The 23,028-nt window shown below is 39.7% G+C and overlaps 1 protein-coding gene across 4 annotated transcripts in view; it reads left to right on the top strand.

Annotated features, from left to right (window-relative positions):
- prmt3 (protein arginine methyltransferase 3) overlaps positions 1-23,028 on the top strand; it is an 88,285-nt gene that overhangs the window by 26,307 nt on the left and 38,950 nt on the right. For all 4 annotated transcript variants that reach the window (XM_061670104.1, XM_061670106.1, XM_061670105.1 and 1 more), the window contains one exon: positions 1,585-1,684. In XM_061670104.1, the coding sequence (XP_061526088.1) occupies positions 1,585-1,684 (100 nt within the window). The remainder of the gene's footprint in view (positions 1-1,584; positions 1,685-23,028) is intronic.

Genomic DNA, 23,028 nt, shown 5'->3' with positions numbered 1-23,028 from the left:
GTGGCCCAGCCAGTGACAACCAGCCCAACCCAACCAAACTGTGACCATTCTCAGCAATGGGTCACATTTCACTATTAATCAAATCTTCTTGCAGAAAGCTTCTAGATTTTAGAATCAGGTTTTGCGCCACCATCCAAAATAAGATGTGCATTTTGTTATTTGACTGCATCAAATTTATTGATCCATGGTGCTTCTATGCACAATAAAATAAGAAGGAAATCATTTTTTAGAATGTCGCATTTCTGTGTATGCTTGTCTTTTAAGTTTTGATAGAGTAATTTAAATTGGGGCAGAGTTGAAAATGTTATCACCATTTCATCTTGAAAACATCTCAATCAAATGTTTTAAAAAAACAAACACAATATATAGAAGTCCCATTTACATCTAGTTTCTGCTAAAGTCAAGTCAAAATGATTGTTTTTGCTCAGGAACAAATATCCTTCACATTTTCGAGGGATTGAATACACAACTTTTGTCTCTCCTAAACTCACCCTACCACATATACATTTCTGTACAAGGCGGCACAGACACTGACTCTTCTCTGAGCCCTGACATTGTCCTCTAAATTACCCCAATAATGACTTTACAGTGCTTCCCTGTTGTGAAGACGGGATTGTGTATGTGTGTGTGTGTGTGGGGGGGGGGGGGGGGTTGGACTCTGGAAGGATGTGATAGCAGCTTGAGCAGAGTGGTAGAGAGGGGGATGACTGTTCAAGATAAGCATCACTGTTACAGAAATGAACTCTGGGCTGCTGTGAGTAATTGCTCTGTCCTCTGTAACATTAGGTGTCATGATAATGGAATATTCACAGAGATTGATATCCAGGATGGCCAGACTGAAGGGAGGGATCTTTTAAATGGGCCAGGTGATCTTACAGTTCCTACCTCATTCTGTGGTCCCATGATTACACTTTTCCAGTTTGCGTCCATAATTCAGCCATGGGAAGGGGTGGGAATATCCAAAACAGTATATCTGTACTGTTTTTTTTGTCCAGATCTACCTCGAGCCTCTGTGAAGCGCTTTGGACACTGATTGTGTAGGTAAAGAGTTTATATAAGTGCCCTCCATTTATCATTTACAGTGATTATTATTTTGAGTTGTCAGTACATGAAAGCAACTTTCTTTTATAATTTCTAATATGTGTTTCGCTACATAAAATCGGCCTGAATAGCTCCAATCAATGGACTCTGTTAATTTGATGCTTGTGTAAGTCAAATTATACAACCTAAAATATACATCCAAACACTAATCTAGAAATTAATATGTTCGGTGTTAACTGTTTTGCTTTTTGTGCTTAATGGGGTTTTTCACCATCATCTTTCACTGAAATATAAAATATATTGCTGAAGAACGTAGATCACTTTTCTGAACTTATTCTGTATCTCACTGCAATTCCCTCCCAGTGCACTGAAACACAGGACAGAAAGTCTTTCCCTCTGTGAGAGAAGCTGAGTGAGTGAGCAGACCTGCAATGAAATTTTTCAGCATTTGAGATTTGGATTGAAACCACAAGAGTCCTCTCGAGTTGAAGAATGATACTGTTTGCCAAGATTTGTAAAACGTCAATATTTTCTTTACTGCAGGTCCAACAAGCTGGAGGACAAGATCACTTTGCTCAAAGGACGCATAGAAGACATCAGCCTCCCCGTGGAGAAGGTGGATATTATAATCTCAGAATGGATGGTCAGTACACAATAATGCAGCGTATATAATGAAGCTGATGTTAGAACAAATTAGCCAAAGTACTTATTGTAAAAATACTGCTGCCCCAGGATACTTCCTGCCATATTTATATGTCTCTTTTATGAACGTACAATGTAATGAGTCTTGAAAACATGCTTACAATATTGATAGATTGTTCAGTGTTTGATTGCAGAGCCAGGTTACGTTCACAGGGCATGCACAAGGAGAGCTGTGATGATTCACTTAATTGAAATGATTGGTAACAAAAATATAATACTCCTATATTGACAGTATTTAGACACCCCTCTTAATCCAACAATCAACCAATTAATCAAGCATTTAGGGGATGGCGACCACTTACCTCACATTATCTTTTATTATAATTTTGCAAAACCAACTTTTTCTAGTATTTGGAATCTAATATTGTCTCCATGGTGCCTCAGTAAACGTGAAATATTAATTAAAATATTCCACACACTCCTGAGTTCCGGAGGTGTTTTGGGCGAGAGGCCTGAAATCAGATCATTCGAATTTCTTGAGTTTATCTACGTTACTAGCGACTATCCCCAGCTACCTCTCTGTTCCCGAGCCAACGCTGTCAACATAACAAACACGTGTGTTCTCACAAGTGGGTCTTCTATACGGAGGCAACCAATCAGAGGAAAGGCGAGAGTTTAGCCAAATATGGACAAAGCAAAACTGGGTCAAACAGATGTAGCTGTCACAGGGGCGTTTTCTGGACACACGTATGACAAAACCAATGTTTATTCATTGTTTTATTTGTATTTATTTCTTTTTTTTAATGAAATTGACATTTTTATACTAAGTCCATGTTAGAGAGTCACTCTGGAGGTTTAAATAGCCAAAATATGGGACCTTTAGTTAATCGCCTTACAAAGACATTTTGAACGTCTTTGCTTCCTGCTGTTCCCAAGCGGACAAAGCCAATTAAAGACAGACTGCAGTGCTGTGAAAAAGTATTGGCCCCTTCTCAAATTCTTATATTTTTGCATACTTTCCCCACTTTAATGTTAAAGATAATCAAACAAATGTAAATATCAGACAAATATAACCCAAGTGAGCTTAAAATGCTGTTTTTAAATGATTTAATTTATTAAGGAAAAAAAAAAATTCAGTTACTTGGCCCTGTGTGAAAAAGTAATTACCCCCTTCTTAGATCATGAATTATGTGGCAACTCACAACTTTTGATACATTTTCACTGATCACACTCAAGCCCGATTACCTCCAGACCTGTTCTATCAAGAAATTACTAAAACAGAATCTGTTCCAACAAAAGATTTTAAAAAGCTGCAACAAAATTACACGATCCAAAGAAATTCCAGAACAGTTGAAAAATAAACTAATCGACATCTATCAGTCTGGGAAGGGTTATAAAAGCGGCGGCATGGTGGACAACTGGTTAGCACATCTGCCTCACAGTTCTGAGGACCGGTGTTCAAATCCCGGCCCCCCCTGTGTGGAGTTTGCATGTTCTCCCCGTGCCTGCGTGGGTTTTCTCTGGGCACTCCGGTTTCTTCCCACATCCCAAAAACATGCATGGTAGATTGATTGAAGACTCTGAATTGCCCTTACGTGTGAATGTGTGCGCGAATGATTGTTTGTTTATATGTGCCCTGCGATTGGCTGGCGACCAGTTCAGGGTGTACCTTGCCTCTCGCCAGAAGATGGCTGGGATAGGCTCCAGCACGCCCCCCGACCCTTGTGAGGATATGGAAAATGGATGGATGGATGAGTTATAAAAGCCATTTCTAAAGCTTTAGGATTCCAACGAACCATAGGTAGAGCCATTATCCTCACATGGAGAAAACATGGAACAGTGGTCAACCTTCCCAAGAGTGCCCGGCCTACAAAGATTACCCCAAGACAACAGCAGTGACTCATCCAGGAGGCCACAAAGGAATTCAGGACAACTTTTAAAGAACTGCAGGCCTCCTTTGCCTCAGTTAAGGTCAGTGTTCATGATACAAAAATAAGGAAAATACTGAGCAAAAATGACATCCATGGCAGAGTTCCAAGGCAAAAACCACTGCTAACTCAAAAGAACATAAAGGCTCGTCTTACTTTAGCAAAAAAAATAATCTTTTTTTTTTTTTTTTTTTTTTAATCTGAATGATTCCCAAGACTTTTGAGAGAATGTTATATGGACTGACGAGATGAAAATGTATCGTTTTGGAGGGTGTGTGTCTCTGGCGTAAATGTAGCACAGGATTTCAGAAAAACCAACAGTCAAACATGGTGGTAGTGTGATGGTCTTGGTTTGCTTAGCTCCTTCAGGACCTGGACAACTTCCTGTGATTGATGGAACCATGAATTCTGCTCTTTAACTGAAAATCCTGAAGGAGAATGTTCAGCCATCAGTTTATGACCTCAAGCTGAAGCGCACTTGGGTTCTGCAGCAAGATAACAATCCAAAACATACCAACAAGTCAACTTCTGAATGGTTTGGGGAAAAAAATAATAATAATAATTATGGTTTTGGAGTGGCCTAGTCAAAGTCCAGACTTGCATCCAATTGAAATGCAGTGGGATGACCTTAAAAAGGCCGTTCATGCTTGAAAATGCTAATTTTTTTCTGAAATCAAGCACTTCTGCAAAGAAGAGTGGGGAAAAAATATCTTCACAAAGATGTGAAAGACTCATTGGCAGTTATAGAAAATGCTCGACTTCAGTTGTTGCTACTGAGGATGGCCCAACCAGTTATTAGGTTTAGAGGGCCATTACTTTTACACACAGGGCCAGGTAACTTTGAATATTTATTTTTATTTTCCTTAATATAATCTCCATTTAAAAACAGCATTCTAAATTCACTTGGTTTACAGTATATTTGTCTATTTGCATTTGTTTGATGATATTAAAGTGGGGAAACTATGCAAAACATGTAAGGATTTGAGAAGGGACAATAGTTTTTCACAGCACTGTATGAATTGATCAGATATGACAACACATTTACAGTAATCAAATAACAGATTGAAAAGACAGAAGGTTGGAGATGAATTGCACTCAATGACAGACAATCATGTGATAATACAGTAGTACATACTCCAGTTAACATTCGTTTGTTTTTTGTTTTCAAACAAACCTACAGACTCCAATGTGTCAACATCTTTTCTGCATTTTTAAAATATTTATTAAATGGGACTAAGCTGAAACCATAATGTCCTCTGAATACCTAACCAGGAGGACCAGTCTTCTTTTGACTTGATGCCCATTCATCAGTGAGATTCTGTGTGGCGATACAGGCGGGATGGCCAAAGTTGAACGCACCACTGAAGTCATCCCTAATTCATGAGCCTCCTGTATCTGTCCCCTCCGCCTCCCCCCATCCATCGTGAAACCCCAGGGTCACGAACAGGGGTCGTCAGCCAGAGCCTTCCTATCCCCTGGGGAATTACAAATTCGGCAAGTGACATGCTCGTGGAACAGTGAAGGATAGGGGGCATAATATCTAATGACACTGGCTCACAGAGCGCTAATATATCTCAGAATCTTCAAGTCACTTCTCATCAAGGCTGCTGTGGCAGACATTTCTCAGATTTAAAAGGTTGCCTTCCATTCTTTTGTTTAAAAATAGAGAAAAGTACAATAACTGAAAGACTAGACTTCCTGAATAGTGTAAAGGACTGAATAATACTTTTGATGTCCTGAGTGAGTAGCGCTTTCAATGATGTAGTATCCATTAATTATAAAGCTGACCTGCCAAGGCCAAACTGTGCCGAGTCTGGTCAGCTAGAAAATGTAGATACTCCTTATAAAATTTGTCATCAAGATCCACTGCACAATTAAGAAACATGAAAAATATGCAAATCTTCACCAAAATGAAAACATTCCTGGATTGACACCATACTTTATTGTTCTTACTTTGCTCCTGACAAATGATGCAGGGTTCACACGACATTCAAAGCCATCAGATAAATGTTCATTGCACACAACTTGCTGTCACGAGGTGAGAAACTATCAGTAGTCAAAACAAGCACCAAGCTACATGACTGAGTGCCATCAGTGGGTCACATCTTACAATATTATTTACTGAGAAATCTCACATTTCCTCCAGTTTCTCACTAACACAGGCACACACACCCTCACTCACTCACTCACTCACACTACATTAGTGCTGCAGCTGTGTTCTTCCAATTATCACAACATGGATAACCACTAATCATAAAAGGTACTTGAGCCAAGCAGTTCAGTCCAATGTGGTACGATATGCAAACTTGACAATTTCCATTTTCTGATGCTTAGTGGGGTACCAAAGTAACTGATCCAGACTGCACAGTTTCAAAACCTTCTGTTGGGTAAAGCAACCACAGCATGACAATGGAAAAGGGAGGATGCAACTTGCATCATTTCATCAAACTGTTCTACAACCCCAATTCCAATGAAGTTGTTGTTTTTAGCAAATACTCATTAGCTTAGAATTTTATGGCTGCAACACGTTCCAAAAAAGCTGGGACAGGGTCATGTTTACCACTGTGTTACATCACGTTTTCTTTTAACATTCAATAAATGTTTGGGAACTGAGGACACTAATTGTTGAAGCTTTGCAGGTGGAATTCTTTCCCATTCTTGCTTGATGTACAGCTTCAGCTGTTCAACAGTCCGGGGTCTCCGTTGTTGTATTTTACGCTTCATAATGCGCCACACATTTTCAATGGGAGACAGGTCTGGACTGCAGACAGGCCAGTGTAGTACCTGCACTCTTTCACTATGAAGCCACGCTGTTGTGACACGTGCAGAATGTGGTTTGGCATTGTCTTGCTGAAATAAGCAGGGGCGTCCATGAAAAAGACCTTGCTTGGATGGCAGCATATGTTTCTCCAAAACCTGTATGTACCTTTCAGCATTAATGGTGGGTTCACAGATGTGTAAGTTACCCATACCATTGGCACTAACACAGCCCCATACCATCACAGATGCTGGCTTTTGAACTTTGCGTCCATTACAGTCTGGATAGTTCTTTTCCTCTTTGACCCGGAGGACACGACGTCCACAGTTTGAACATAAAATATCTTGTCTTTATAGTGTATTCTATTAAATATAGGTTGAACATGATTTTCAAATAATTTTATTCTGTTTTTATTTATGTTTAATAGAACGTCCCAACTTCATTAGAATTTGGGTTGTATTTGTTGGAAATTTGACTTCTTAAGAATATTCTAGAGCAGGGGGTGGGAAAACGTTTTGGCTCAGGGGCCAGATTGATGTTTAAAATTTGACAGGCGGGCCAAGCCAGGACCAGATGCTTACATATACAAAATAAACAAACAAACAAAAAAGGCATTGTTGTGTTAATACATAGATTTACTTTTAATGGGAACAGTGTTGTTTTGTTCATCACCTTTTTTTTGCTATTGCATCAAAGTCTGGTATTAGTTTTGTTGTGGCAATTCTCAGAACACATATGAGGTGTTCATCACTCAGCTGGGATCTGTAGGATGTTTTGTTGGTGGTCATCACACTAAAGGTTTGTCACACACGTGTAGAGCCAAACACCACTAGCATCCTCTGTGCCATCATCCGTATTTTTGAAAATGTTTCTGCGCTTAATGAAGCATAAAACCCATCCAGTTTGAGAGTTCTCTTTTAAGGCAGTATCAAATTAGAAATCAATCAGTTTCATCTGCAGCTCCTGTGGCGCTGTTTCAGGGTCTTGTGTGACTGAATCTTGAATGACAGTTTGTCAGATAAAGGTGTTTTGCTGAGCCTGCAAGCTTGATTTTAACTGCTTAGCCATAGCCATCAGTTCCTGCGTTGATTGACTTTTAGTATAATCAGCATGCTTGGTAGAAAAGTGACAGCTGATGTTATATTCCTCTAAAACCGCAATGGTTTCTTAACAAACATGCAGCCTTTGACCGGACTTCAGTGAAAAAAGTATTTAGTAGTCCATTCTATATTAAACACTCGGCACTCACTATTGACCTTTCTTTTCTTTGGCCCACTCATGGTTGAAGAAGGGTTAAGAGCAGTAGCAGAGTAAAAACAGAATAGCCAAAGTCAAGTCAATGTATCACTGTACCTACTACGCTACCTGGTGGAACCACTGAGCATTACAGCACATCCTGGTGGAACCACTTGGCATTACAGGACAAGGTCAAATGAATGTAGTCATGATTTTGATATGATTTGGAGCGATTCTGTACCAATCTTTGCAGGGCCAATTGAAATGATAAACGGGCCGGATGTGGTCTGCGGGACGTAGTTTGCCCACCCCTGTTCTAGAGCCACTTGGTTTGCATATTAATAATGAACATTTCTATAAATAACTGCATTAATCTTCGTGGGTTGATATATTGTTACGCCGCTATGAACTTGTTAATTGCATTTTATCTTAAATCGTTCACAATCAACTTTACAGATGATATGTCTGCTGTGGTAATGTTGTCTAGCACAACCCAAGCGGCTATTATATGTTAAAAAGGAAAGCTTTCTATTTGAGCTGGGGGGTAAAGGAATGTCAAAAGTTCCAGGTCTTGTCACAAAAGATATCTTGCAAATCCAAACTTGAACTCCAAGAATCAAACTTTCCCAGTCATCTCTCCCACACTTTCATACACTCTTGGAAGGATTCTTTCTGGATCCTTTGCAGCTCCGTTGTTACAGCCAACTTGATGATGTTGATGTCTTCAAAACAGCTAGCCTTTATGATCCCCTTTCGCTTGGGAAAGAGGAAGCAGCCAAAAGTTGACCTGCCACAACGCTCACCTCTTCTCGCGTGACTTTGAACAAAGCAAACGCTGTAGGGTCTCTTTTTAGACAAGCTGGTTGATCGTGTGGCCCACGTTGAAGGGGTAAACCTTTAGTTTGCATTTAAAATATGAGACCTGTCCTGGAACCTTTCTGATACACCTCGTATATTTAAGTATATATATAGCTAGTGATTAATTTCGGGGGGGAGTGACCCACAACAGTAGGTATATAATCTGGTTATTTATTGGTAGAAAGCTTCTCATCGTTGTACTGTATATAGGTACAGGAAGTCCTCGCTTTACGAATGAGTTCCATTCCTATGCTGGCGACGTAACCCGAATTTCCGTGTAAGTCGGAGTTTACGTCGAAATACTTCCGTTACGGGTATTGTCCCACGTGATTGTGACAGCAAGCTCTGTGTGGGCGTGTGCGTCGATGTGTGAGTGAGACGGGACTGTGAAGGAGAAAGGAGTGCGCGCAGGTGCAAGTTTGTACAGTGGCAAGTTTAGTGACGGCGACCGGGGAAGAGTAGCGATTAGCGGAGGACCCATTGACGATGAATGTGCACAGGAGCTAATAAACCCATTAAAGCAGCAAATCGGTGATTCGTGCCTTTATTGTTGCCGCCACCCAGCTCAGCTGTAATACGAGAGATGGGAGTTAACCGCGAGGAGGACAACCTCCGCACTGGAGAGGGCGTCTCCCCTGCGTCTCTCGACAACGGTCAGGTGACCGTAGCAGGAAAGGTTAACACTTCGTATAAAGAAACTAAAATACATTAAAATAAAAAAATAAGATCCGGTACTTACCATTACTGCTGAGAGTGTGAAAAAAGGAGGGCGAAAAAGGCAAAGATACTCCCGGCGCACAAACACAGACAAGCACTATGCTAAGCAGAAACACTATGGTGCTGGGGACAAAATGGCGGACGAGGCACGGGTGTCGTAAAGTCGAAACGTCGTTGGTCGAGTACGTCGTAACTCGAGGGCTTCCTGTATATGGTTTCACAAATAGATGTTATAAGGAATGATAGTTAGACATAACAGATAATTAACAATCCAAAAAACAGGGTTATGTTGCTTTATAGAGTAGAATAGCATATGCTGCTGTGAAGTAATGTTACTACTTTTGTCAATGCAGTCAGTTATAAAGGGAATCATTCAATTAACTCTCAATGTCGTTAGTGTGCACAGGGGACGGTGTTAACAGGACTAATGGACAGAGGTATGTGATGAATGTGCTGTGTCAGTAGTGATGGTGATGGAGGAGGAGGTTGATGTCTGTCTGTCTTGGTCGCGTTTGAAAGACTGTTCTTAGTAGCACCACTGTCATTCCATAACTTGCGCGTTTGATCGCTCCTCTCTCGGCACATAGAAAAACAAACATTGAGAATCAGATTGGAGACCAGAGGGCTGGCGGAGATTATGAGGTCCCCAAAGACTAAATAAAGATCCACAACACGATCAATCACAGGTGATGGCCCTGCTTGCTTTATAGTGTTGCTTTAGGGTGGCATATACAAATGCTGATACAGAACAAAATGTTTCTTTGGTTTTTGCAGTAATTTACTTTTAAACACATGGTGGTGGAGAGTGAACAGATGTTCTAACAAGATAATGAACAACTGTCATCTCTCAAGTGGACCTTAGCATATATAAGGTATTAAGAGCAGAAGCTAAACATTCTGAATCAGCACCTTCAAATCAGAGACCATGGTCCTCAGTCGGAAAAGGGTGGCATGCCCTCTCCAGGTCGGGGACGAGATCCTGCCCCAAGTGGAGGAGTTCAAGTATCTTGGGGTCTTGTTCACGAGTGAGGGAAGAATGGAACGGGAGATCGACAGGCGGATCGGTGCAGCGTCTGCAGTGATGCGGACTTTGTATCGGTCCGTTGTGGTAAAGAAGGAGCTAAGCCGAAAGGCGAAGCTCTCAATTTACCGATCGATCTTCGTTCCTACCCTCACCTATGGTTATGAGCTGTGGGTCGTGACCGAAAGAACGCGATCCCGGATACAAGCGGCCGAAATGAGTTTCCTCCGCAGGGTGTCCAGGCTCTCCCCGAGAGAGAGGGTGAGAAGCTCGGTCATCCGGGAGGATCTCAGAGTAGAGCCGCTGCTCCTCCGCATTGAGAGGAGCCAGATGAGGTGGCTGGGGAATCTGATTCAGATGTCTCCCGGACGCCTCCCTGGTGAGGTGTTCCGGGCACGTCCCACCGGGAGGAGACCCCGGGGACGACCCAGGACACGCTGGAGGGACTACGTCCTTCGGCTGGCCTGGGAACGCCTCGGGATCCCCCTGGAAGAGCTGGATGAAGTGGCTGGGGAGAGGGAAGTCTGGGCGTCCCTGCTAAAGCTACTGCCCCCGCGACCCGACCCGGATAAGCGGTAGAAAATGGATGGATGGATGGATGGATGCAGGAGGGTTGCTTGTAGCTAATACAACCTCAATTCCAATGAAGTTGGGATGTTGTGTTAAACATAAATAAAAACAGAATACAATTATTTGCAAATCATGTTCAACCTATATTTAATTGAGTACACTACAAAGATAATATATTTAATGTTCAAACTGTTCACCTGTTTGGAACATACCACAGGTGAACAGGCTAATTGGGAACAGGTGGGTGCCATGATTGGGTATAAAAGGAGATTCCCTGAATTGCTCAGTCATTCACCTCTTTGTGAACAAGTGCGTGAGAAAATAGTCGAACAGTTTAAGGACAATGTTTTTCAACGTACAATTGCAAGGAATTTAGGGATTTCATCATCTACGGTCCATGATATCATCAAAAGGTTCAGAGAATCTGGAGAAATCACTGCATGTAAGCGGCAAGGCCGAAAACCAACATTGAATGCCCGTGACCTTTGTTCGATCCCTCAGGCGGCACTGCATCAAAAACCAACATCAATGTGTAAACCACATGGGCTCAGGAACACTTCAGAAAACCAATGTCAGTAAATACAGTTCAGCGCTAAATCCGTAAGTGCAACTTGAAACTACTATGCAAAGCAAAAGCCATTTATCAACAACACCCAGAAACGCCGCCGGCTTCTCTGGACCCAAGCTCATCGAAAACGGACTGATGCAAAGTTGAAAAGTGTTCTGTGGTCCGACGAGTCCACATTTGAAATTGTTTTTGGAAATTGTGGACGTCGTGTCCTCCGGACCAAAGAGGAAAAGAACCATCCGGACTGTTATGGACCCAAAGTTCAAAAGCCAGCATCTGTGTTTAGTATGGGACTGTGTTATTGCCAATGGCATCGGTAACTTACATATCTGTGAAGGCACCATTCACTAGTACTAGACTGGCCTGCCTGCAGTCCAAACCTGTTTCCCATTGAAAATGTGTTGCGCATTATGAAGCGTAAAATACGACAACGGAGACCCCGGACTGTTGAACAGCTGAAGCTGTACATCAAGCAAGAAAGGGAAAGAATTCCACCTACAAAGCTTCAACATTTAGTGTCCTCAGTTCCCAAACGTTTATTGAATGTTGTTAATAGAAAAGGTGATGTAACACAGTGGTAAACCTGACCCTGTCCCAGCTTTTTTGGAACGTGTTGCAGCCATAAAATTCTGAGTTAGATTATTTGCTAAAAACAATAAGGTTTATCAGTTTGAACATTAAATATATTGTCTTTGTAGTGTAGTCAATTAAATATAGGTTGAACATGATTTGCAAATCATTGTATTCTGTTTTTGTTTATGTTTAACACAAGGTCCGAACGTCATTGGAATTGGGGTTGTTCAGTTGTTTAATGAATTTGTATAAATGTTTTTGTAAGTAATTACAAAACCAGAGTTTTGTACTTGGTGTTTATTTGTATGCCTGGCTTTTTTCCGGAGAGTTCACCCTCTCCTGTCTTTGCTGTGAGCGGCAGTGGAGGCTGGAGGATACAGCCTATTGGGCATGACTGGCATATGACATTTTAAAAACTGTGCTTGGGGACAGAAATTATTTTGCCCAGCAATTTCTGGCAAGTGACAAGTGACTATTCACGTGTGACATTACCGGTAAAAATAATCTGTAGGGCTTGGGCGGACACCTGTGCTCTACAGTGTGTCATATTAGTTGGAAGCTTCACTGACCATGGTTTACCATGTAAAATGTTTCACTTAATATAGTGTATAATTTATTTATTTTTTGACGGGGTGAAATAAAAATTCTCAACGGAAAACAAAAAGTGAAACTGAGGAGCCGAAAGCCGAAAACACAGAAAGAAATTTCCAATGAATCAATCAAACTTTGTCAGGACCTTTCATACAAAAAATGCAACACAAAGAACTATACATTAATTCATATCTAAAAATGAATCAAACATCCTGAATATTAATGATAAAACTATGCCAATTATTAGTAAAATTGCATTTATTAATGGTTCATGGCTTCCAGAACAATGTCTGGATTTCCATATTTTTTAAATTGTCAATTATTGCAGTATATTATGTAGGAAAATATAATTTGGGATATTGTTCAATTTCACAACATAATCATTACGCTATAATTGTTAATAAATTATGGCTTCAATATTTGTTATTAAAAATATTTATTGCATCAACCTTGGAATGGCGGATCCATTTCCAGCAAAATGTCTTTACTTGTATGCTCTTTTTGTATTTCCTGTACCCACTATTGCTGCTGAAATGATGAAAACTTTCATTAACTTAGCTTATCTCAAGGGTGTCGCGGGCCACATTTACACTAATTAGATGTCAAGCGGGCCAGACCACAATATTTATGGCTTAAAAGTTCATAAATAACAGCTATTCAAAATGTTCCCCATTGTTTTGGTGCAAATAATTACAAGTACTTTCAGAACATATTCACATTTATTCATTATTATCTTGTTGCTAATCATGTGAGCAATTTGAAATTTGTTTACATTTTTGTAATTTTTGTAAATGTAAACAAAACTGGTGCAGGCAGCATGGGTTCAGTTCCCACTCAGTGACGGCGTGAACGCGAGTGCAAATGGTTGTCCATGTTGCCCTGACTGGCGACCAGTTCAGGGTGTAGTCCGCCTTTCCCCTGAAGTCAGCTGGAATAGGCTCCAGCATGCCCGCCACGACCATAGTGAGGATAAGCGATTCAGGAAATGGATGGATGGATGAATCGGTGATCGTGCACCATTCCGTTATGTATCCTTCGTAAATGTATCCATAAAAATTTAAGTTGTGGCAGTGGATGGGGGAAAAAAATAAATAACCAACCTCTTTTGAAGTAAGCTTTTGACTGAAATTTTGTAATATTCAATGTCTTAAAACATTTTTACAGGAGGGATTTATTTTCACATTCACACACCATTTATGTTAGTGTCTTGAAACTTGCCATTGTTTGGACTTCACAAGTACATCAATGTCATTAGTGTTGTCGGTCCACCCTCCAGTGGACAAAATTAGCAACAAAAGTTACTTTTATTGAAAAATAGCAGTGACTGTGATCTCCATCCCCACGGGCCGGATTAGACCCCCTGAGGGCCGTATGTTTGACACCCATGGTTTCTCTTATATATTTCAAATTATAGGTTTGTTTTCTCAAGTGACGTAGCGGGGGTGCCGTATTAATTCATTTTCAGTTTCCGGTACCTGTTATGGCTATCTAGCATTGTATATTATTGATATTTCAGTATAGTACCATTATTTTTAAAAGTTGCAGGAGGAGGGAATGCTCTGCAATAATATCACAGCGGCTGTGAGATGGGCGCGCATGGAGTCACAGATCAACAGGGACGGTGACGTGTGGAAAAAACCATCCGGTCTCTACCTACACCTCACTCAGCCACTCTGTCATTTTCTCCTTGTCCATCCAGCCCTTTTGATTGGCCTTAACGATGACTTCGGCTGAAAACTTTTCTTTAGGCAGCATCTTCCGCTTAAAAATCACCATAGGTGGCAGTTTCTGTCCATTACCATGGCAACCAAGCACAACAGTAAAAGCCGACTTCTCGTGCGCCGTTGTGCGTATCGCTACCGTGGTGGTCCCCTTCTTCTCTACAGTGTGGTTCCCCCTCGATGTCGAAAGTGAGCAAAAGTGAGCGGCACCTCGTCCATGTTGGTGATGTGGTTGGGCTGGATGTATGTGTCTGCAATCTTTTTACTGGAATAGGAGCGGAAGATGGCCAGCTTTTCCTTGTAATCCGCTGGAAGATTCTGCGTCACGGTAGTCCTTGCCCGGATGGATAAATGGCACCGTTTCATAAAACGAAAGCACCAAGACTGACTTCCTTGAAAATGTTCGATTTTAATTTCTTCTGCAAGCGTTATTGCACTCAGTCGAATGGTGACTGTAGAGACGCTTCTCCCGGCTGTTCTTTGCTCATTAATCCATTGCTCGAGTTGGTCTTCCAACTCAGACCACCTCGCCTTGTTTCTGCGGAAACTCGGCTTCGTCTTCTTGACTTGGCGAAGCTCGTTTTCCTGCTTCCACCACTTGCGAAGCATGGATTCGTTGATCTTGAATTCTCTCGCGGCTGCTCGATTACCATGTTCCTAACTGTAACTAATAGCTTGCAGTTTAAACTGTGCTTCGTAAGCGTGTCTCTTTGTAGGTGCCATTTTCGGGACCAAACCAATGAACATACCGGAACTATATACCTACTGGCATGTCTTTAGCGTCCTCTGTCACACGCACCATTCCCCCTTTACGTTCACATGCTGTCCTCAGTCACGTCCGCCTTCCTCTATATAAGCAGCGTGTCGGCAGAAAATCCTCCCAGTCATTCAAGCGGAGTGCTCATTAAAGTCACACAACAACATTTACAGATTTTTAAACTCGGTGCACACATAAGGCGCCCCGTCCATTTTGGAGAAAATGTAAGACTTTTAAGTGCTCCTTATGGTCGTGAAAATACGGTATCTCGTGGTTTAATTTTACATTTGATGGGTAGGCATCAGAAACCCAACTATTTCTTTACAAAGTTTCCATAATATGTACCGTTGATTATGAAATGGAATGACAGTAATCTACAGGGATTAGTTGTACCTTCTACATTAAATTTTGCAGTGCAACTTTAAAAGTTAAAACGCACAAATTTAAACATGTCAGAATTCATCAAGCGGATGTGTGTGTGTTTGTCAGTAGTTAATTAATAGCCCCCCTTCTTTAGCCTCATTATCAGCACTGAGACCATTACCTGCCTCAGAAAACGATGGTAGTAATCAATCATCCTCTACTTTTGTCTAGCTCACTGTCAATCACTCATGTCACATACACACTTTACAGGTTTTTCAGGTGAGTCAATGTAAAATGTTGATTTATCGGTTGCAACTTCTAACACTTCAGATAGTGTTTATAGCTGCCTGTGTACGAGGTGTGTCAAAAGTTCTTAGATTCTTAATCACAAAAGATATATTTCAAACCCAAACTATGGGTTTTCTTCTTTAATTATGACCAGACGATCAACCAGCCTGTCTACAAATGGATCCTGTGGCGTTTGCTTTGCTTAGTGTGTGAGAGGAAGTGAAAGTTGTGGCAGGACAATTTATGGCTGCTTCACCATGACAACTCGCCTGCTCTCAATGCTCTGAGCATCCGAAAGTTCCTGGCCTGAGAAGAACATCACCGTGGCTCTGTGTGATTTTTTTAATTTATTTTTGTTCTTTAAGAAGCTGGCTGACAGACCTCATATTACTATTATTTGGTTTTAGTTGGTGATGCAGCCTTGAGGGGTATCAGAATACATGTAACATTATAGTCTCAGATCTCAAGGGGCGATGTTGTTGTCTGTTCCGAGTGTCAGGACTGACAGGTTCTCTGCTACTGGAATAGCCTTCAAAATGACGTGCAACTTAAAGAACGTATCTCCTTGCCTGTTTTTTTAAAACCCTCATTTGCGCCTCTTTAACTGATTCCCTTGAAATGTGTCGTTGACTGTACATGCATTTAATGCTATCTTGGCCAGGTCTCTCTCGTAAAACATAACTCCGATCTCAATTAAACCACCTGAGTTAAATAAATAAAACATTTAATTACATAATTAGGATAATTAAAAAAGTAACTTTATTCCACTACAGTTACAGGAAAAAAAACTCAACCAGAATACAGGTACATTTAGTACAATTATGATTGTTTCGTCGGATTTAAAGTTTGTCTTTTTAGACCACGAGAACCACGCCAAGCATGGTGGCCATGTGGCTAATAACATGTATGGATTTAGGATCGTGCCATAATAAAACAGAAGGGGACAGACTTTCCACTGCCAGTGAGACAGCATACTGTGTTGTGGTGTAGGATACCTATGAGTGACACCTGAAAGCAAAGCACCATCTGGCTCTGGGAAACAGTCATGGAGAGATCATTCACAGAAAATTTCCGTCCAAATGAGTTGCTGTGCCCGCCCCCTGTTGTGTATCTGTTTCACGCCAAACTTTATATATTTTCTAATCTATGTGCAATTCTACTCATATAAGTAACTGACAGTGAGCTCAAGATAAAAAAGACAATTAAAAATTAGACAAAACAGTGTTGATAATTTACATATGGTCATGTCTGAAAAGAGCCAAACCTCCCATCCTTAGAAAACATATTTTTGGCTAAGTGGTTCAATTAAACATAAGAGAGAGAGAGAGAGAAAAAAAAAACAGACCACTCTATACAATTATACTGTATATTTTATAGAGATTTAGTTCATTTTGTCTTTATTTGCGTATTTGGTATTGGACTAATCCAGAAGTAATTGAAAGATATGGAGTGACAGTTTGTACTTTTTGGTACTTGGATTACATTACTGATAAAAAAATTTTATCAGGTAACTAGTAACTATCAGAATGTTTTTTAAGTAACCCTCCCAACCCTGTGGGGATTGGTAAATCCAAATCATCCAGTCGGTACATTGGGAAGACTCAGACCTGCTGCAGGAACTACCTCCTTTTTGTTGTGTGACAAGTTGACATTAAACCCTTACTACTAATGGTGCATCTGTAAGATAACTGGCCTCCTCGTTAACTAAAAAGTATGAATTTGTGAACAAGGACTATGTAAGTACTTTTATTGTACAATTATACTGTCCTATTTGCATTTTACTAAATCAAAGACAATGTTTTAGGGTATTCATACTGTTTTGGCATAAACATTGAATTGAAATGTCTTAAGTGAAAAAAAACTTCAATTTCCCTGAACTGGCATACAGTACTTTTCATGTGTTCTCCTGTCTAACATAATATAATTAATTTCATAATACAGTACTACTTTGACTTCCTCACAGCTATACTGGAAATGTCTGTCTTGTGTGTTTCTCATTTACTTGGATTAAAACGGAAATTAGGTTTCTATTGGAAGCTGCTCAGTGTTTCAGTCACGCAGAATCTATTACAGTGATGTGTATGATATGTTTATGGTAATTCGGTGTCATCTGACGACAGACTCTTATAAAAGAGCCTGCCTGACATGGAGGTGCTGCCCTCTGTATTCAGTGAAGCAAGCAGGCCCTCCCATATACACTTCCAAACACACAGATTCATGCATAAAGGCCTTCTCCTTTATTTTGCTCTGGCACTCCTGGGACTCGGAGAAATAATGATCTGTAGTAATTGAGGCAGACGTGTTTTGAATGCAGAAGGAGATTGGAGTGCACCTGCTGATGCGGATTGTCTATTGAATCATAGTAGCTAAAACCAAGATTATCCAAAGGTCACAACCATATCACAAAAATAATGGCAGTGTCCTGTGCTGTATTGCATCTTTTTGCTAAATCACAACATGGCCAGGCGCGGTTAGCACATCTGACTCACAGACTGGTTAGCACATCTGCGTCACAGTTCTGAGGACTGGGGTTAAAATCCCATCCCCGCCTCGAGTTTGCATGTTCTCCCCCTGCCTGCGTGGATTTTCTCCGGTTTCTTCCCACATCCCAAAAACATGCATGGTTGGTAGATTGTAGACTCTGAATTACCCGTAGGTGTGAATGTGAGTGTGAATGGTTGTTTGTTTATGTACCCTGCGATTGGCTGGCGACCAGTTCAGGGTGCCCGAAGATAGCTGAGATAGGCTCCAGCACGCCCGCGACCCTAGTGAGGATAATCGGTAAAGAAAATGGATGGATGGACAACAGGGCCAGTGTAATTAGTATTTTTTAATAATTACTTTCCCTATTCCAAAACAGATTTTGAACGTTTCCTGGTTGTTTGTTGTTTTTGGCCTTCTACATTAGTTGTGCTGTTTGATTTGTTACATATCTGTGAATTTTAATAGATTAGATTTTTAAAAACAGTGAACTCGTGGGTTTTAGGTATCCTACCTTCTGAACAGTCCTAATGGCTCTTTTTGGGAGTGTCAATAATGACTGTAATGAGTTTCCCCAAACCTCACCACAATATTGTAAATGTGGTAGTACTAAGGAACAGTAGAGAGGTTTATGGTCGAGTCTGTCTTTGGCGTTGTTAACGATGGCAATGTTTTTTGCTGCTTTAGATTTTACCTTTAATATGTGGCTTGTACCTAATTTTCTTATTAATTATGACCCATTTCAATATAATAGCCTTCACCCTTTCAATTTTAACCCCTTTTGTATTTATACAGTAGGAGGAAAAAGTATGTGAACCCTTTGGAATTTCTCAAATTTTTGCATAAATGGGTCATAAAATGTAGTCTGATCTTCATTTAAATCACAAGAATAAACAAAGCCTGCATAATCTAATACTACACAATGAATTGTTTTTATATTTTTATTGAAAATAATGTAAACATTTACAGGACCGGGAGGAAAAGTACCGTAATTTCTCGTGTATAGTGCGCACCCCCAAAGTTGACCTCAAAATTCTGGAAAACCCTTCAACTTATGTATAATACATTTTTACAATGCATGATTTTGCTTCTACCCATATGATCAAAACATGAAGTGTTATCTGTATTTTGTTAGTTGTTTCAAATAATTATTCTGAAGTTAAGAACTTTATTTGAATACATAATTATTTTTATTTACTTGCTCTACTTTTGAAATTCACAGCCCTACTTTTGTTTAGTAAATGTGAAAACACACAGTTATGCTCATATGTTTGAGTACCCAAGCAGAATTTGTCAGATGTGTACAATTATTTAAAGAAGACATGAACGACCAGGCGAAACACATTGTCGTAGTTACGAAACTGGTGAGTAGTTTATGAAATTGTTTCTCTCCCACTTTTGTACAACGGAATTACTTGGGCTATTTTCATTTGGTTTGGTATTGTACCAGTCTGGAATGATAAATTGCTGATGTGCGTTAATGGTTTGGATATCCCCTCAATTACCTGTTTAACTAGTGGTGTTCCTATATTGTTATAAACATTAGATGTTTTCCTTTTGCATTTGTGAATCCCTTAATGTTTATTTCCCCTGCACATCCTTTAGGAAGATTGAGGGTGGATTTCTCTCCCTCAATCTACGCATATCTTCAACATATGGGTTGTGAGGCTGCATCTGGAATAGTTTTTATCAGATCAGCGCCTACATTTACAAAGAAATGCTTAAAGTTGTTTACCATCACCTCCATTGTATAATTTTCAATGTTATTATACAAAAATATTAGGTACACTGTATTCTTTAGTGTCAGCTCTAAAAGTGTCATTTTGTATTCTCCAAATTTCTTGAATGTATTTATTTTCTAGTCTTATAGGAGTCTTTCTTACTGTTCCTTATAATGGTAGTTACCTTGTTTTTGTATTTTTTTATATTCATCTTCTGCATCTTTGGTTCTGTTGTATAAAATCCCTTTATAGTGTATTTTTCTTCTTACAGGCATTTTGTAAGCCTTTAAGGCAACGGACAGAAACCTTGTAACTCCAAAACCAACACTTTTCAGTAAATTAAAAAAAAAAAAAAAAAGTTTGTTGAGCTATCAGCATTGAAATGTCAAAGAAAGCAAGCCATTTTCAAAACTTCATATTGGTAAATAATTTGTTAAACTAACATACCCATGTGAGGATTGACCATTAATATCGATTTGTGGGAAAAATATTAAATGGACATAGGTTTCGGCCTGACATCAATGATGTTTTTTGTTTTTTTTAAAACTATTTCTCTAAATTAAAATGTTTATGTTTTCTAATAATGTTTAAATGTTTTATTACATTAAGAGAAATCAACACATTTAGGTTTGTTCCGGGCCCTGGTCTCTTTTTAGTTTCAGGTCTTCTCTTGGTAGGGTTGTAGTCTTCAAGAATTCAACACTTCTTTTAGAATTACCTAAAATGAAAGTCAGGATGTCATTTTTCTGGGGTGTCTAGATTACAAGAATGTTTTCGACTGGTCTAGGGAAACATTGTTAGCCAAAGATATGTTCTCCCGGCTTTGGTATACAACAAATCATAGTATTGTAGCAAAAGTTAATTAAGAGCAAGGAAAGTTAATTTAAAGCAAAGAAAAACATATTTCTCTTTAACAGAGGGAGAATTGATTTTCTTTTTGTAACCACATCATTGCCACATTTTCGTAACCTTTTTGTAGACCTAGAATACACAATAATGGCAATCATTAAATTAATTCAATTGTTATGAGCGTAAATTTTAGAATTCAGCCAAAGAGAACATACAGTAAATCCAATATGTTTGAACAAAACGCATATGATTTCTAGTAAGGTATCATTCAGGTTATTGCATTCCAGCAAGAAGCGCTCATCACCCCTCTCAAGATATTACTGCAACCTCTGATGTTCCTTTTCCTCTCTCTTGTGTATGAGAACGATTGAAACCCCCTATGTGTGTGAGCGCACATAGCTCACCCATTGTTTTACAAAGTTGTGATTCACTGTGTTTCTCTGCCCTCAAATTGAATTGGTAGTCCTCCACTCCATCATGCCCCATGACAACCACACTGGTAGTTTGTGCTGGCTCAAACAGGTCATTGACCTACCTTGGTTGAAAACAGTTATCTGTTGAGAGTTTTAAAAGAATATTGTAGAAAGGTATAAGACTTGTGTCAAGGTGAGTGTGTGCAAAACCAATCAAAATAAATGTCACAAAGCTGAAAAAGAGCGTTTGCTATTTTTATTTTTGTTGGTGGAAACTCAGACGTGCTTGAACACTGTGTGAAGCCACAGGGAGATCTGTTTTATATGCTAATTTTGGTAATGTCTATAAGCTGTTTCAGCCCATTCTCATTAGGGTTTTCATTAGTCTCATGTAAATGCAAAGTGGCTATACTGCAGTGTGTTGCCTGTGCAACCCTGGCTCTCTGAACTTAGCTCTCTCCTCACGTCATCTTATATTGTAGTCCAGCAGCTCTTGAATGCTTTAACTGCTTTCACACTGCCTGTGAAAGATGCTACTTTTACACTTCTGATTGTTGCTTTTCTATATAACCAGCACTGACCTAGTAGTGTTCCAAAACAGTATCAGAGCTGTAATAGGTGGGATGCTGCCCATCTCCCATCATGTTGTTTTGAAAGAATTTGGCCAAAGCACCAGACGCTGTCATTATCACACATCTAAAAATCTAATTGCAGTATCCCAATGTACTGTGTGAAAGTGAAAAAAATAGCATCACTATCCCAATTGCTGTGTTCTACAGAATGTGAAAAGCAGATACAGTAAATGCCAGCTCTTCTGCTAAGTGCTAAGGGTAGATGCATCCATTTTGCGGGAGCTCTGCAGGAGTCTAATGATTTGTTAAGACTGTATGGAGCATTGAAAGGTTTGAGGTATTTCTTATATGCTAGAGCAGTGGTTGGCAATTAATTTTTCAAAGTGGACTTTTGAGCAACTGGAACGGTTTTCAAAGGCCATGTCAATATGCTAACCTCAATTGTGTTCCACATTTATTATTAATTAGTAATTATAATTGTAAATTTCTATAAACTAATAAAGTTGAATGTTTTAATGATCTGCTGCTTGTGCAGGCATTGTATATGTTGTTATACTAAGGAAATCATTTTTTTTTAATTATAAGCAGTCATTAGTATTACATAAACACATGTATTAACATGATCAGTACTTAATTAACATTCACAAAAACACGTCTACTATTTGCATCAATTTCTCTATATTATATCATTATTTCTATATGTGTGCTGACATTTTCAGCACCAACAGCTAATTGTAATAAGTGATCTAAGTTGGGACCCCAAATCATTGTGGCAAATCGCTCTATTTCCTCTACCATGCAGGAAATAATATTGTTGCTAACATGAGAATCATTGTTATATATGTTATATTTTCTTTCATTATTTTACTGAAAATAAATAGGAAATATTCCCAGGACAAGGAGGAAAAAGTGGCTAGGCTGCAGATTCAAGCGCTAATCAGAGTCAGGTGTGAACCAACCTGGAGTCCAATCAATGAGACAAGGTCGGAAGTGTGGCTTAGAGCTCCTCTGGCGACTCGAAAACACACCAGGTTGGAATTGTCTTCTGTTAAGAAACATTGCCTGATGTAGGGCTGCACAATTAATCTAATTTTAATCGTGATCACGATTTTTGGCTACCACAATTAAATGAGCCTGCTCATCAGTGATTTTTACATTGACAATGTGGGCACTGCTGCATATGAAGTGCTTCATATGCAGCAGTGCCCACAAGTGCTTCATATGCAGCACCATCCGCAACTTAGTCAGCCAGCCACGAGGGGGCGAACACATGGTTAAGGTTTCCTTAAGCAATGCACTGCAAGGTCAACTTCAAAATAAAATCCGAAAATGTCATTGATTTCCAATATATTATTATATG

Source organism: Phycodurus eques, chromosome 2 (assembly GCF_024500275.1).
Source record: "Phycodurus eques isolate BA_2022a chromosome 2, UOR_Pequ_1.1, whole genome shotgun sequence".
NCBI classification, from domain to species: Eukaryota; Metazoa; Chordata; class Actinopteri; order Syngnathiformes; family Syngnathidae; genus Phycodurus; species Phycodurus eques.
This window is presented reverse-complemented; position numbering and strand designations above follow the sequence as displayed.